General features: G+C 47.5%; 1 protein-coding gene across 1 annotated transcript; it reads right to left on the bottom strand.

The window, feature by feature from the left end:
* Nucleotides 1-3,131: 3,131 nt before the first annotated feature.
* Nucleotides 3,132-15,585, bottom strand: LOC128110340 (serine/threonine-protein kinase PLK1-like). The gene is made up of 10 exons (XM_052738125.1): nt 12,815-15,585; nt 12,316-12,484; nt 11,303-11,441; nt 10,492-10,585; nt 8,873-9,092; nt 5,196-5,351; nt 4,360-4,437; nt 3,997-4,151; nt 3,696-3,899; nt 3,132-3,557 (listed from the first exon to the last, which is right to left on the bottom strand). Exons 1-10 carry the CDS (start codon nt 13,217-13,219, stop codon nt 3,354-3,356), a joined length of 1,824 nt encoding a protein of 607 aa, XP_052594085.1. The 5' UTR covers nt 13,220-15,585; the 3' UTR covers nt 3,132-3,353.
* Nucleotides 15,586-16,739: the final 1,154 nt, after the last annotated feature.

Below are 16,739 nucleotides of genomic sequence, written 5' to 3'. Positions count from 1 at the left end.
CCACCTGAGTTGGTCTTGCACCCACAGATGGAAGAGAACATGATTCTGCTGGAGAAGGATGAGAAGGACTTGGCAGTCATGTGCTGTGAGGAGAGGCTACAGGACAGGTGCTGGAGATGCAGCACCAGCTGCTGCTCCAGCAGAAAGACCAGGAGTAGAATGCCATCCTGGATGCCCAGGTGGGTCTGAACATGCTCCTGAAGCCAGGGATGCATGAGGGAGCAAGGATCAGGGTGTCACTGCTGTGGGATGGTCTGTATGTCAAGTGTGTTGCTGATTGGTCAATAAATAAAACCCTGATTGGCCAGTGACCAGGCAGAAAGTATAGGCGGGACAAGGAGGAGAATAAAACTGGGAAGTGGAAGGCTGAGTCAGAGACACTGCCAGCCGCCACGATGACAAACAGCATGTGAAGATGCCGGTAAGCCACGAGCCACATGGCAAGGTATAGATTTATAGAAATTAATTAATTTAAGCTGTAAGAACAGTTAGCAAGAAGCCTGCCACGGCCATACAGTTTGTAAGCAATGTAAGTCTCTGTGTTTACTTGTTTAGGTCTGAGCAGCTGTGGGACTGGCAGATGAGAGAGATTTGTCCTGACTGTGGGCCAGGCAGGAAAACTCTAGCTACATGTCACCACTTGCATTCTGCCCACTCTTCTTAGGCTCCTGATGTTAGCATAGACTGTGTATGGACACCTGTGTCTGCCACAAGACATGCAGAATCCTTGGCACCTGCCAGCTGATGGCAGCAAAGTCAGCTGCCATCCCACCCTGGTGCCTAGCACAGCAACAGTATCCCATCAAGGGCAGATCGGAGGGGTTCCTGTTTCCCGGATGAGATGGCTAAGTCAGCCTCCAACCTTGTGACTTTCCTATGATCAGGAAACCTGAGGCTGGAGGCTGCCAACACCCTGTTGGCTGCATTCTCAATCTGCTAGGGAATCCTGGGGCAATTTTCCAAAGCTAAGCACATGGCTTCCATGACTGTACCCTTAACACAAATGCCAGTATAACCATCCCCATTTCTGAGTGTCAGATTAAAGGCATGTGTCACTACCACTTGGCAATAGCCTCCCTCCAAAACATGTGTGAACCTGTATTCAGATTGTTAGCCCAGCCTATAGAGCTATTTTAGAGTGTTTGATGATTGGGTGTCTTTCAGGGATTTGAAGCCTATGGGTCTCAAACTGAGTATTCCCAATCCATAAGTGCTTGTATGTATGAATATCTGACAATTTTCTCTCAAGTTTTATAAAAATCTAGTGTAATTATACATAAACTTTCTGGAGTTGAGTGACTTCATTGTAGAAGCTTAGTTCTGAGTTTTCTTTGTATTTCATAATCATTTTCTGAGACTTTTGTTTTTTTGAGAAAGGGCTTCTCTGTAGTCTTGGCTGTCATGGAACTCACTCTACAGACCAGGCTGGCCTCAAACCCACAGAGATACCCCTGCCTCTGCTTCCTAAGTACTGGTATTAAAGGGGTGTGCCACAGCCTGACTGGGAAAGTAATCCTGTTGGTAGGGTTCTTGCCTAGTGTAAATGATGCCCTGGGTTCTATTCCCAGCACTGCACAGAACCTCCCGTGGTGGTGCATGTCTGTACTTCAGAACATGAGAAGCGGAGGCAGGAGGATCAGAAGGTGCTGCTTTGTCCTTTGTACTGCCATGACATTAGTTCACTTCCCCACATTCTTAACCTTAGGTAAACACTGACACTGTGTCCTACCTAGCTCATTAGGTCAGAACAGATGAGAACCAGCACCTTTTTTTCTATGTAGCTTGAACTCAGGATCCTCCCGCCTCACCTTCCTGAGTGCCACAATTACAAGCTACCTATCCAGTCACAATCATGTGAAGCATAGTGAAGGTTAAAAAATCATTTTCTAAACCCGACATGATGCTTGTAACCCTGGCCCTCAGGAAGTGGGAAGTAGAGAATTCAAGGCTGACCTTAACTAGGGAGTAAGACCCCATGTCAACAAAATCCTTTTCTAAGTCATGGTTTCTCAACCTGGGCGGTACTGATTCAGAAGAGAAAACTGTCAGGAAAGGGTGGGTAGTGCCCTGTAGCCTATGCCATGTTATACTGTGGCATGCTTAGCAGCATCCCTGGCCTCACAGGTTGATAAAGGTACTTTCTTCCCAAGGCAAGTCAGCCAAAATGCCTCCAGACATTGTCTAATGTCCTCTCAGCTGCAGATCAGCCCCTGATGGAGAGTGCCTTGGGGAAGAGGGAGTGGATTGTCCCCTGGGAATAGATGAGCAGGCTTGGAGGGGCCTCTTCCTGAGAGAAGGGACCCAGTGAATTATCCCTACAGCCCATTTCTCCACCCACATCTCTGAAAAGGTTCCAGTCCTAAAAGAGGATTATCAGTGCAAGACATGCTCCATGTCATGAAGAATAAATTGTGTTCTAGAGCCTAGGTGGGACATGGATCAGGGATGGCTTGTCATAACTGAGTCAGTGTCCTTGTCCTGACCATCCCCAGAAGCACCACTATAGGAAGCTCCCAACTGAAGTACACCAGGCTGTGGGCCAAGTCCCTGCTGGCTACATCCATTATTTCACACCGCTTCCCGAGGCTGCTGCTACACACTCACCATGCCCTGAGAACCTGTGCTTCTGAGCGCTTTTTCCTGCCCTACTAGTCACCAACTTTGGATGCTGGGAGGTCCTGCCAGATGTCAAAGAGCTGAGACAACCAGGTGCCCCAAAGGTGGACCAAGGAGTTAAGCCTGTGGCTCAACCTTGTCTAGGGAGCATCAACATATTGGACAGCAGTTTAACAGCCTGAGGCTGTTGGAACAGAGAAATACACTGGGTTCGGGATACTCACAAAAACACAGGATAAGGGGGGCTGGAGAGATGGCTCAGAGGTTAAGAACACTGGCTGCTCTTCCAGAGGTCCTGAGTTCAATTCCCAGCAACCACATGGTGGCTCACAACCATCTGTAATGAGATCTGGTGCCCTCTTCTGGCCTGCAGACATACATGCAGGCAGAACACTGCATACCTAATAAAAATAAATAAATCTTAAAAAAAAAAAAAAAAAAAAAAAAAAAACACAGGATAAGAAAAGATATACACATATATTGAATAAATATAAAGCCAATGAAAGAACAGTCTCAAACTCAATAGAAATACATCTATACAAGTTACACAGTAGACTGAGGGCAGGGGAAGAGGTTATAAACTCAGATCCAAACATATACAAAAATAACTTACATAGCAGCCCCTTCCCCACCCAGCCCCATGGATAGGGCTACTGAACAGCAGTCCCAGAAGTCCAGCAATGCAGCCCCAGGCAGAGCTTGCAGAGTGAAGGGGCACCAGCCCAAAGGACGGAGGCCTAGGAGTTGTCCTGGAGTCTGCTGTTGGGAGACTTTGAGCTCAGCAGCCTGTCTAGCATGGTGTGGGCATAGCATAGCTGTCTACCCAGTTCCTCGCAGCAGCCATATTCCTCCAGAAGGCTCAAGCAGGATGTGTGGAAGTCCTGGTTCTTGATGCAGGTCACAGCTGCCATCATGGGGCACAGAATAAGTTTGGTGTGGTCCTTGGAGGGAAGAAGGGAGTGAGTGAAAAGCTCAGCTGGTGCCTGAGGTTGAGGCAAAGGGGAGGAAGGCTCCCCACCTGGTGAAAGGAACAGCACTTCCACCCCACCCAGCCACCTCAAGTACAGGCCCCTACACACCTGGAAAAAATTAATCTGTATAGTGCCGTTGCTGAGGTGCAGGACAACGGCTCGGCTTGTGCGGAGCCATTTTTTCAGGTAGGGCAGCCGGGCCAGCTCATCACCTTCCCGGGGTGTGGTGTTGGCCCCCGCCTCCGAGTTGTTGGCCCCCGCCTTCTGCAGGTGTTCATTCATGTAACTTCGGAAATGCTGGAGGAGAGTGATCTGGTTGGAGAGTTGAGGCAGGGATTCCAGAATGAGAGCCTGACCCTGAGGCAGCCCCCATACCCTGCCACATCCTCTTACAGTAGCCAGTTCCCACCTTCTTCATCAAGGAGTCAGGGTGGGAGCTCATGGTGGGGTAAGACTCCATCCCATCATGGTCTATGTACTGGAGGCTGTCGCCATCATTGTAGAGGACGAAGCATGTTGAGTCATTAAAGAGTGCCCCTGTACTGTTATCACAGAGCTGATACCCTAATGGGCAGGGGGAGGCCTATCTTAGAAAGGCAGGAGGAGGTGGACAAAGGCTGGGAATAGCTCAGTAGTAGAGTGCTTGCATGTATTAGGCCCTAACAATTCTTGCCAACACAGCCACACAATTACAGACATCACTCACTTGTTCACTCAAAGGCTACTATGGCAACACCATCCCCTGCCCATTATACATTCTGGAGACACCTACCAAGTCCATACTTCATTGACTGGTCTACCCACTGGCTGACCCAGAAGATGGGGATGCATGCAGGATCCTCAGCCTCCTCTGGGATAGAAACAGAGAACTGGTTAGGCCAGCCCCTCCTTCTGTCTTCTCAGATAATCCTCCCCAGAGCTGGGGGGGCACCCTATGAAGCCTGTGGAGGGCTCTGACAGCACAAACCTAGACACCCAAATTGCAGCCCAGAACGTCAAGTCCCAATTCATTAAGTGGGCCCCTTTACTGTGTCTCAGGAACTGTGGTAGGTGTGGATAGGAAAAGAAAACCCTAGGCTTATAGAAGGACCCACATACCAACCAGAGGGATGAAGAGTAATCAAAGTCATTAACATCAGGGCTGGTGGAAAGCCTAGTGCCCCAGATTAAAGTGCTGAAGAAAGGAGCAGACCCAACAATTCCTGCAACGCTAGAACCACCTCAGTGCACACGAGTCCCAACTGCAGATGCATGAATGTGTTGGGAAGAAATGTTATGGAGAATTTCATCAGGTTAGGAAGTGCTGGCAGTGGGAGTCAGGGTGGTGGCAGTGGGCACAAAAGCCCTGAGGCTGGAGCTGACCTGAGTCTCTTGAGGACCAAGGGATTAATTCCCTGGGCAGAAAGGAGACAACAGACACAGCTGTGCAGAGGTGACCTATCAGTCACCTACAGAGTGAGATGGGGCAGAAACAGGCAGAAGGCACACCAGGAGGGCCTTGGGTGTCAGGCTAACTCATCTGAATGTTGATCTCCAGGAAATGGGGGATCTGCTTGCTGACTGAGATACCCTGCCTTCTCCAGATGGGAAGCCCCCTGCAGGACTCACCTTGCCGCACCAGCCTTCGCTCTGAGGGCTTGGAGGCATTGACCCTGGTCAGCTGCTGCAGCATGTCACTGAGGTGCCACTCGATGGCCTCACCTGTCCCCCAAACCACTGGCTCCTCCTTTTCCCAGGGAAGGTCAGGCAAGGGTCTCTCTACACCTAAGAAGGTGACATGGCCATTAGCCAGGCACAAAACCGCTGGAGGGAGCACAGGCCTGCCTGGCACAGCCAGCACTCTTCCCACAGTCCCATCAGCTCTCACTGCTGTGGGAACTGAGTCAGGACCGCGTTGGTGTGTCAGGGATATGGTGCTTACTGAGAGGCCACAAAGCTTCAGGAGCTCAGGCCTCTGCTCCAACAGCCTGCCCTTCCAGGACACCTGCTGTTGCTGTCACTCAGGGAGGGAGCCTGGAGGCACCAATTCAAGCAAAGAACAAAGGGCACTTTGTGCATCCAGGAAGGCAGAAGGATGGGTGAAGCGCAGTGTAAGCCTTTTGCTTTGTGTGCTTACAGATAAGTGAGTCTAATGAAATCCACACTGAAGCCTTAAGTTGGCCTATGGTGATCGGGGCTGTGCTGGTGACTGTTGCTGTCTTTATTCTTGAACAATTCACTTCCCCAAACCAGCATGTATCAGTTCTCCAGTGAAACAGGACATTCCCTAAATTTTCAATTAAAAACAACAATCCCACCATTCTGTATTAAGAACTTAAGTGTGAAATAAAATATCCAAGCTCTGATTTTAAAACTAGCCATAAAGGGGCTGGAGAGATGGCTCAGCCACTAAGAGCACTGGCTATTCTTGTCAAAAACCTGGCTTTGGTGCCCAGCATTCTCATGGAGGCTCACAACCACCTGTAACTCCAGTTCCAGGAGATCCAAGACCATCTTCTGGCCTCTGTGGTCACCAGGCATTCACATATGCATGTAAAACACCCATTCACAGGAAAAACAAAATGAGACTGTTTACAGAATATGTAAAATCAAACTTGTCCAAATAAAACTATTGAAAATGGAGGACGACTACTCCAGGATCACATATCACATGATACAATTCTCTACCTTTGGATAATCTAGAAAATGTCTATAAAACATTTTCATTTATTGCTACTTTACTAAGAAAAGAATCCTAAAGGAGCAGTATTTTAATACCTCCCCATAAGATAGGATCCACAAGTCCAGCACTACAGGAAAGGGGAACAGAAAAGGGGGCTCAGCAATAGCTCAATTAACAGAGTGCTTGTCTAGTGTGAAGCCCTGAATTAACATTCTCAGCTCCTTATAAACTGGCCATGGTGGTCCACGCCTGTAATCCTAGCACTCAGGAGACAGAGGCAGAAGGAACAGAAGCTCAAGGTCATCCTTGGCTACTGGGAATTCTAAGCAGACTGGGCCACATGAGACACTGCCTCAAAAATTTAAAGGGGAAAATAATTACAGCAATAATTACTACACCAAGACCCACATGTGGGTGCCAAAATTGATAGGCAGCAGTTTTTCAAACAACTTCCTGCAAGATACTTATCAATGACCGAAAAAACAGTATCTGTAGCAGAGACAGCCTTGTCTCCCCGACACACTGAAAAGAGCACATCCCCTCTGCAGCATTCCTGCTCAGAATGGAGAATCTCCACTAATTCACGAGGAAGCAACAAACCCAACAGGAAAGACACTCATCAGCACCCTCTGAAAGTGTCAAGGTCACAAGACACAAGGAAAAACCCAGAGACTGTCACAGGCTAGAGGAAACTAAGAAGCTGAGGCCTCTAAATGCCATGTGCGGTACTGACTTGCACCCTGGTACAGAACAAGGTGATGTTAATGGGGAATCTGTGTGATTGACATGAGGACTGGAGTTTGTTGACAGGATCATCTTGTGGTTAACGTTTTAGTTTTAGTAATTACTCTGTGGTAGAGAGATGCTGATAGTGTAGGAAGCTGGGGGAAGGGCACATAGGAAGTCAGCTCTATTTTGTTTATAACACTTTGTATAGCCCTAAAATTATTCCAAAAAATCCAAGTCACTGAGTCAGGGTGAGGCACACATTGGTAACCCCAGCATTTGGCAGTTCAAGGCTAGCCTGAACAACATGAGACTCTGTCTCAAAGCACCAAAACTGAAACTAAATCATCGCAAGTCATTTGCCTAAAAATGTAAATCTAATTGAGCAGACAAACTGAGAACTTTATATAAATTGGTGGTATAGCCACACAGAGAAACAAAGTCCTTCAAGTTACTTCTCAAAGACTACAACCCTTAATGAAATATGTGAAGGTCAAATAAAACTGCAAGAAAAAAATAGTAATTCTAAATACAGTGGCACACTCCTATAAGCCCAGCATCTGGGGGGAGAGGGGGTAGTGAGGCCAGAGATTACAAACCTGAGGCCAGTCTTGGCTTCATAGTCTGTTTCAATAAATAAATAAATAAATAAATAAACAAACAAATAAATAAAAGGAAGGAGGGAGGGAGGGAGGGAGGGAGTCAAAAAAAAAGAATGCTACCAGGTGAGGTGGCTCACGACTTTGATCCTAGCACTTGGAAGGCAGAAACAGGTTGATCTCTGTGAGCTGGAGGCCAGCTTGAGCTACATAGTGAGATCTTGTCTCAAAAAAAAGAAAGGAAGGAAGGAATAAAGAAAGAAAACAAAAAAGAAAAAGAAATTGTGAAGACAATATGGGGTTGGATTAATGCTCACAGTCCTGAAGGTTGTGCTGATGTCTGTCATGTCTGTTTTCAAGAAGTATACACAGAAGCATTAACAGAAGAAAGTTTGCTCTTGGGGCAAGAGAGATGGCTCAGAGGTTAAGAGCACTGACTGCTCTTCCAGAGGTTCTGAGTTCAATTCCCAGCAACCACATGGTGGCTCATAGCCACCTGTAATGAAATCTGGTGTCCTCATAATAAATAAATAAATTTAAAAAAAACAAAGTTTGCTCTTAATCAGTTAAGAGAAACACATAGAGGATTGATGATGAAAACATCAAAAGAAATGTAAACAGACTGGGAAAAGAGGGTCAGATGCTTCCTGTTCATTCTTCTACCTACTTAATCCTTTGTTTTCTTTTTCAGACAGTTTCTATAACAGCTCTGGCTGTCCTGATACTTGCTCTGTAGACCAGGCGGGCCTCGAACTCACAGATGTACTTTAAGTGTAAAATGGCAGACTGCTGGAGTTGGCTGTAGTGACATTTCAAAAGTGAGATGTGCTGACAAACTTGTAATCCAGAGCCCTAGGCAGGAGGACTGACTCCAGAGCAGCCTGGTGACAGTGAGAGACCTTCTCCTGACAGACAAAGCACAAGCACTCAAAGGGGTGAAAGGTGCAGAGTGAACCATGGCTGAGAATGAGAATGAGGATGGGTGCCGTGTTATACTCCATGTCTATACCTGACAAGTTCCAGCATTCAACAAAAACATGCAAAGGAGACGATAGAGACTTATAAACATAATCAAAAAGAATTTCCTGGGCTTGGTGTTCAGTCCATTTTTTTCCTTATCAGATCAAATGTGTTGATTCAGTCTGTTCTTCCTGCCAAGCCCAAGAGTCAGAAGAACCCAGGGACCAGACCTCAAGGATAGGACCCACCTCTGGGGGCAGAGTAAGGTACATGCACCCTGAAATGCACCCTGGAAATATAGGCTCTCTGCAGTCTACCCTACCAAGACCAAGCTTCACCTTTCTCGAGGACCATGAGAGACTTCCTGCTGCTGGGGTCCAGGCCACTGGGACCTACTGACAACCTTGGTGGGATGGTGAGGCAGGTGATGGGCAGATGGGCAGGGATATAGCCAGAAGTGAAGAACTCATCTTTGAGCAACTCCTCAATGGTGGGGCGGGCAGCGGGTTTTGCCTGAAGCATCTTCTGGATGAGGGAGGCAGCAATGGGATTGATGTGCTGGAGGGGAGAAGCAGAGCCTAAGTGAGATGAGACAGGGACCCCACCTGACATGTGGCTGCTCCTATCGCAAATATACCATAGTTCAGTGGCCGTAAGCTCCACCAGCAGGTCCTCCACCCCAGCTTTAGCAAGGACCAGTGTCACCCTGCTTGTGAGAAGGATCATTTCCTGCCACTAGGCACTCAACATTAACTTGGGACGATTTCCCCAGCTTGCCCTTGCAAAGCACATTTAATTATTTACCACCAGAGGGGCCTCCAGGTCCCCAGACCTGTGTTTAAATCCCAGTTCCACCCCCATGATTCCAGCTCTGACAAATAGCCTGGGCTTTCTGGGCCCACCAAGGCGTATCTGTAGAATGGGGGAACGGTACCATACCTGGGACCCCACCACATGGGACACTTGGTATATGGGATAAAACCTAGAACAGGCCTGTCAGTCAGAGCATTAACTCTAGGCTTCATATATCAGGAATGCAGTCTTGTATATTAATTCATTTGGGCCTCACAAAAACTCCTAAAAGACTCCCTCCCCCTATATAGTTTGAGACAGGATCTCCCTATGTAGCTCAGGCTAGCCTGGAACTTAAGGTTCCCCTGCCTCAGCCTCACAAAAGTAAAGACTACTCACTCCACTACTATGCCTCACTTTAGATGAAGAAGCAGGCTCAGAATTGAGAAAGTGCCCCTGTCTGAGAATACACACAGCCTAGGTGATAAAGCCAGAACTTATACCACAGCAGTCCAGCTGGCTCAAGCCAGTCCATGCTGTCTGCAGTGAGCTGATTCTCTGTGACATAGCTGCTCTATATACAAGTCAAGGACACCAATTTGAAAGTGGTCATATGTCCCAGGTAGACCTAGTCCCCAGAAATGGGTTATCCCTTCAAACGGATGTATGCCATTGGTTGTGGAAAAAAAAGATGTCATTTTGTCACTGGAAGCCCTTGGGGAAACTTATACTTTGTAGATGGGAAACCTGGTTCACAAGAGTCAAGCCATCATCTGCTAAACACAGCTCAGCTAGGTGGAGATGGTCCATGTCCCAAGCTTAAGCACATCTGCCTCTTCTCCATTTTCTCCCTGCACTTTACATCCATTCAGGAAGCTGGGCATGGGACTCAGTTGGCAGAGTGCTTGCCTATAAGCACAAAACCCAGTTCAGTTCCCAGTATACCCCATAAAGCCAGCATGGTGCTGCATGCCTATAATCTCAACACTTGGGAGGTAGAGGCAGGAGACTTTGACATTCAAACTCAACATGCAGCGAGTTCAAGGCCAGCCTTCACACATACATTCTCTGTGGCTATACTAGAGGCAAGGCTCTGTCCTCAGGATATAGCTGGGCTCAGTGAATAGCTTTTGGGTGAAACAAAATAAAATTGTGTTGCTGTCACCTTGGGAACACTGTATTCATTTGGTTTCATCCGGAGGTAGGTTTCTTTTTCGAATGAGGTCTCAAAAGGTGGCTTGCCCACTAGCAAGGTGTACCTGGAGGTACAAGGAAGAATTTTGCTCAAACTCCCAGGAAAGTCCAAATGCATAAGTCATTGTCTAGGGGAAGGGGGCTGTGTTGGATTCACTGACTAGGAAGAGATGGGGATGGTCTCCAAGTCTGCCTAGTGCCACGGTAACCTTGGCTAGGACAAGCCCTCAGAAGAATGTAGCTGATAACACCTGGATACTAAGGGGCCAGGAATTCCCCAGCTCTGGGCTGCAGTAATAGAGGACTCCAAGGACCCCAGAGGCCACTGCTATCCACCACAGGCCACCATGATGGGACTTCTGCCTACCATCAGCCTTTCTGGTGATGTGATTCTCCCATCAGTGCTCATCAGTGCTTCCAAAGATTTCTTGAAAGTCAGCCAAGGACACAATTAAACCCAGGTTCAGAACTGAGATTCCATAGTCCTAACAAGCCCTCAGGTGTTGATGGCTTGGGTCTGTGCATGCTTTTAGTAAACAGCAAAGAGCAGGAGGAAGAATTGTAGAGACTTTCTCGTCCCTTCTCTGGACCATAAGTCCAAGCTACAGGAAATCCTACATCCTACACCAGATTAATAAGGAAATAGGGCTTCATGTGGGCAACCTGCTCCCTGAAATAGCCTTTCTATAAGGAAGAAGGATCCAGAGGGTAAGGTCAACTGGGTGAAGTGCCTCAGAAAGCCCCATTGAGGCCCATAGCTCCTGAGTCCGTTCCCAACTTACATGATGCACCCGATGGACCATACATCCTCCTCAAAACTTCCCAGTCTCACCGCTTCGAGAGCTGTGAAGTTTTGGGGGCTACAAAAGGTCTTCATTTGTTCCTCTTCATATTCCACTTTGGTTGCCAGCCCGAAACCCCCTGGGACAGAGGAAAGAAGAGAGGATGCTCAGCTGCTAGGTCTGGGTCATCTGTGGTTGCAGACAGCTGCCTGAGGTCTGACCATTGAGAATCAGACTCCAAAGTCTCTGTTCCAGGAACCTTCCTACTTTGCTGGTGATGGCTGGCTTCCCACTGCCCTTTACACTGCTCTTTTAGATAGCAGGGCTAGGGTGGCAAGATGGCTCTGTAGGTAAAGGTGCATGCCTCTAAGACAGATGGCTTGAGTTGACCCTGGGACCCACACAGTGCAAGGAAACAACTGACTCCTGAAAGTTACCTTCTATCCCCACCCCTCACATAAATAAATGAAATTTAAACCACATGAGAAACAGAATTGGAGGCACTAGGGAACCAAGTAAATACTCTTCGTGACTGCTGATGGACAAGGTAAGAAAGGTGACATGGGAATAGGGACTGAGGCAAATCAGAGTCTCAAGGGAACAGGACTTTTCAGCTCAGTAAAGAGCTGAGGGAATGCTGCCAGCCTTGCTACATGGCATACGTCTAGACCTCCAGTTTAAAAAGGAAACTGACTGAGGAGCACCTGGCTCAGTGCTATGAGATAGGGTAGTAATTGGGGGAGGCACCCCCAAGTAAACTATTTTTAGAACTACTGTATTGAGGTATACTAGACAGCAACAGCAAACACAAAAACAAAAAGAGCAAATGCATCTAAAGGCAAGACACTGGCGTGTGGGCCCCTCACCCTCCATTTCTAAACTAGAGGGCATTCTGGAGGGCAGCACCTCCATGTCCCACCGTCCCTCCATTTCTCTGGCTCCCATTCTCCCAGATTTCCTCTCCTTGCCTCCTCTTGTACTGGCACCAGGCACCTGAAGGTCCAGCACCTCACCTATTTTCACCTCCAGATCCTCGTTCAGGAAGATGTTGCTCAACCTAAGGTTCCTGTGAATGACCTGATTGTGGTGCAGGTACTGGCAGCCCAGGATTATCTGCCTTAGGTAGCAGCGCACTTCCAGATGGGTCAGGGCTTTCCTCCTCTTGTGCAGCTCCAGGAGGGACTGAGAAAGAAGGAAGAAGTTACTGAAGCCCACCGAAAAGGGTGGCCAGCTGGATGGGACCAGGACTAAGCTCTCGGGATTAAAGGGAGGTCTTGGCAGACTCCTGATGATTCTGCCCATACACTGGTCATTATCACTCACAGGACCCTCTCCTGTTAATGCGTGCTCTTACCGAGAGTCTTTTCTCAACCCCACTCAGCACCCTCACTAGAAGCCTTTTCATAATTGCTTGAAACCCAAGCACTCCTCTAAGGTACTCCAAGGCATCAGTAGCTCTTTGCCAGCAAATTCACGGTATGGGCACCCCAGTCCCACAGCAGAAACACTCACCCTCTCCCGACAAAGCTCCAAAATCACAAACACAAATTCGCTGTCTTCGAAAATGCTGTGGAAGCCTACGACATGTTGATGTGAGAGGCTGCGGTGAATGGAAATCTCTTTGGACAGCTTCTCCTTCTGGGAGGGTGTGAGCAAAGACTTAGGCACGATCTTGGCTGCGAACACCTCCTTTGTGTTTTGGTCTGAGATCTCAAAGCATTTCACAAAGCCTACTTTACTCAGAAAGCGTCCCCTTACATAAAGGCGCCTGCTGCCTTTGTCCACTAAGACCTCTGGAATCTTTTTCAACAGTGGGGCGGCCACTGGGGCACTGGGACCTGCATCTTCCTGGACTCTGGCTTTCCAGAGGTCAGCTGGTGCTGGAGCCAGCTTTCCAGCTTTGGCTGTTGCCTTCATGCTCCTAAACTTGCTCTGCTCCCCCTTGAATTCAAACAAGGCGCTGGGAATCTTTCAAAGGCCTGCACATTGTTGATTGGCCACGGGGATTTAAAATGGAAGCCACCCAGCACTCTGCATCATGTGAGTGCTCTAATGGTGCAGCTCCTTTTAAAACCTGTATCTTGTGAGCAAGAAACTTGATGGGCGGGGACTTGAGGACTGAATGCACGTGGGATAGCCTGGGAAACCAAGAACTAATTGGATACAGGTTAGTTGATTCTGTTAGTCTTCTTGTGGTGTCCTTGACCCCTCTGGCTCCTACAATCCTTTCTCCTCCTGTTCTCTAGGATTCACTGAACTCCTTCTAGTATTTGGCTGTGAGTTTGCATCAGTTTCCATCCTTTGGTGAACAGTGCCTCTCTGTTAACTTTTTAAAAAAGATCATTTGCAGATTGCCCATGTGCCCTGTGGCCACCAGATCTATGCTCAAGTCCACAGTGGTCTTCAACCTCAGTATAGACAGCCACCCTTCAGCTGAGTCTTCCTCTAGCTATTTGCAAAGTTCACAAGGTAGAAGAAAACTTTGCTGCTCTGAGCATTTGAAAGGAAGTATTTGGTTACGAGTGTTTCTCCTTAAACTGAATTATTCCAGGATTCATGTCTGGGTGGTGACATTATGTGCCATAGTCACTCATTTGAAGTAAATCCATGGGGTGAAATTTAAGGATGCGAATGTCATCCTGAACGTTCAGGTCCTGGTATTTTGTCCATGGCAAATGATGAACCAAGACAAACAATTTCCAGTTTTCATCTGCACTGCAGAGACTCAGTGTTTTTGTGGCAAACACATGGTCCTTGGGAATGCTAAAGAAGACACGAGCATTGTTGAAGCCATGAGCACCTTGGGTCCAAGAAGAGCAAGTTCAGCAAGAAGCTCACCACTGCCAACTATGGGACAGCTGTGACAGTTCCGACTGACATACACCTTAAACACCAGACCCTCCCATCTGCAGCTCCTAGGACACCCATCCAACTGTGGCACCCATCCTTCTGCATTAATATCTTATTGTCCTTGAGTCCCGCTGCTTTGCTTTGGGTTTGTAATTTTCTCATTCCCCTGAAGTTGAGCTGGATTGCATAGTTAAGATTACTATTAGGTATAGCTGGATCTTGGGGGAGATGGATTCCCAATTTTCTAAGAAAGCAACATATTGATTTCCAAAGTGGTTGTACAAGCTTGCATTCCCACCAGCAGTGGAGGAGAGTTCCCCTAGCTCCACATCCTCTCCAGCATAAGGTGTCTTCAGTGTTTTTGATCTTAGCCATTCTGACAACCCAAGGAATGCTCAATCACACCATAAGAGCACTTGTTCAGCTATGTTCATGTCAGCATTGTTTGTAATAGCCAGAACATGGAAACAACCTAGATGCCCTTCAACTGAAGAATGGATAAACAAAATGTGGTACATATACACAATGGAATACTACTCAGCAGAGAAAAACAATGACATCATGAGGTTTGCAGACAAATGGATGGATCTAGAAAAAATCATCCTGAGTGAGGTAACCCAGACTCAGAAAGACAAACATGGTATGTACTCACTCATAGCAGGATAGTAGATGTGGAACAAGGATGACTTGTCTGCTACTCACATCACCAGGGAGGCTACCTGGAAAACAGGACCCCAAGAAAGACACGGGGATCGCCCAATGACAGAGAAATGGAATGAGATCTACATGAACAGCCTGGACATGAGTGGGGGTAATGAAAGGCGAGGGTCGAGGGAAAGAGAGCTTGGGGGAGCGGGAGATCCCAGCTGGATCAACAACAGAGAGGGAGAACAAGGAATAGGAGACCATGGTAAATGAAGACCACACGAGAATAGGAAGAAGCAAAGTGCTAGAGAGGCCCACAGAAATCCACAAAGATACCCACACAACAGACTGCTGGCAATGGACGAGATACATCCCGAACTGACCTACTCTGGTGATGGGATGGCCAAACACCATAATTGTCGTGCTAGAAACCTCATCCAACTACTGAGGGATCTGGATGATGCAGAGATCCATGACGAGGCCCTGGGTGGATCTCTGGGAGTCCAATTAGCGAAAATGAGGAGGGTTTATATGAGCGAGAATGGTTGAGACCAAGGTTGGATAAAGCACAGGGACAAATAGCCAAATGAATGGAAACACATGAACTATGAACCAATGGCTGAGGGGTCCCCACTGGATCAGGCCCTCTGAATGGGTGAGACAGTTGATTGGCTTGATCTGTTTGGGAGGCATCCAGGCAGTGGGACCGGGTCCTGTGTTCATTGCATGAGTTGGCTGTTTGAAACCTGGGGCCTATGCAGGATTGCTTGGCTCGGCCTGGGAGGAGGGGACTGAACCTACCTGGACTGAGTCTACCAGGTTGATCTCAGTCTGTGGGGAAGGCTTTGCCCTGGAAGAGATGGGAATGGGGGGGGGGGGTTGGGGGGAAGGTGAGGGGGACGGGAGGGGGGAGAACAAGGGAATCCGTGGCTGATATGTAGAAATGAATTGTATTGCAAAATAAAAATAAAAAAAAAAAGATTATTATTAGGAGTAGAAACTAAATAAGGGAAAGAAAGACACCATGTTATAACAAATCAATACCTTCAATCTAAAAAGTGTTCTATTTTGCCAAGTAGAGAGGAGGCTGGGGAGGAGCTGGTAGTTCAATCTTGGGGTAGCAAGCTGAAAAGCCAGACAAACACTAGAGCTGCTAATTTCCTTCCAATGCTCCTTTGATGCTAAAGCATCTGTATTCTGATTCCTAAATGCCTTCCTAAACACCTCCTGACAGCTTCCCTTGTAAACACATGCAACTCCTCCAGACCTTGGCTGCTGCTTTGAAAGTCTATTAGTGCTGCTAGGCAAGGGAACCTCTGAATGTTACTTTCTTTATAGAGAAGCGAAGAGGCCTAACTTAACATTAGGGCAGCCATGACAGGCTGCAAACTAACAATATTAGAACTAGGTCTCACCATTACAATAACCAGGAAAAGCTACAAATGTACCCTGCAGGAGACCAATCAGAATTGAGATAAACAAGTACTAAGTGCTCTAGAACATTAAAGATAGCTTACTTACTTTGTATATAGATTGCCAATTTCCTTGCAGCCAGTACCAACCACTGTTTGACAAAACTTCTGTTACCTCACTCCTGCCCAATCAGGAGTTCAACCCCCATCTGAATCCAGCATTCCCCTAACCCCCATCCTTTACTCCTTAAAAACTCTGCCTCAACTGAGGTCGATGCTCTCCCTGATCCAACCACTGTGTCGGAATGGATGAAGAGCCCAAGCTGGATCTTGCATGAAAGGTTCTTTGCTTTTGCATATGAACTTGGACTCCTGGTGGTCTCTGAGGCTCATGATGTGGGCGTAACAGGAAGTAGGTTGTGAAAGGAGAACTTGGCATCTGTTTGTTCATTTCTGAAATTGTATCGTGGATTAAATGTGGTATGAAGAGATTGTGCTGGGAGTTAAGATCAAGACTGATTTTTTTCCAT

This window comes from Peromyscus californicus, unplaced genomic scaffold, assembly GCF_007827085.1.
Source record: "Peromyscus californicus insignis strain IS unplaced genomic scaffold, ASM782708v3 Scaffold_152__1_contigs__length_87076, whole genome shotgun sequence".
Lineage (NCBI taxonomy): Eukaryota > Metazoa > Chordata > Mammalia > Rodentia > Cricetidae > Peromyscus > Peromyscus californicus.
This window is presented reverse-complemented; position numbering and strand designations above follow the sequence as displayed.

Excerpts from the sequence above, each read along its gene's own strand:
- LOC128110340 (XM_052738125.1), bottom strand. The coding sequence starts at position 13,219 with ATGAAGGCAACAGCCAAAGCTGGAAAGCTGGCTCCAGCACCAGCTGAC. Across the intron at positions 12,485-12,814 it reads TGGAGCTTTGTCGGGAGAGG|TCCCTCCTGGAGCTGCACAA; the intron begins GTGAGTGTTTCT and ends CTTCTTTCTCAG. Across the intron at positions 3,558-3,695 it reads TACAGATTAATTTTTTCCAG|GACCACACCAAACTTATTCT; the intron begins GTGTGTAGGGGC and ends CTTCCCTCCAAG.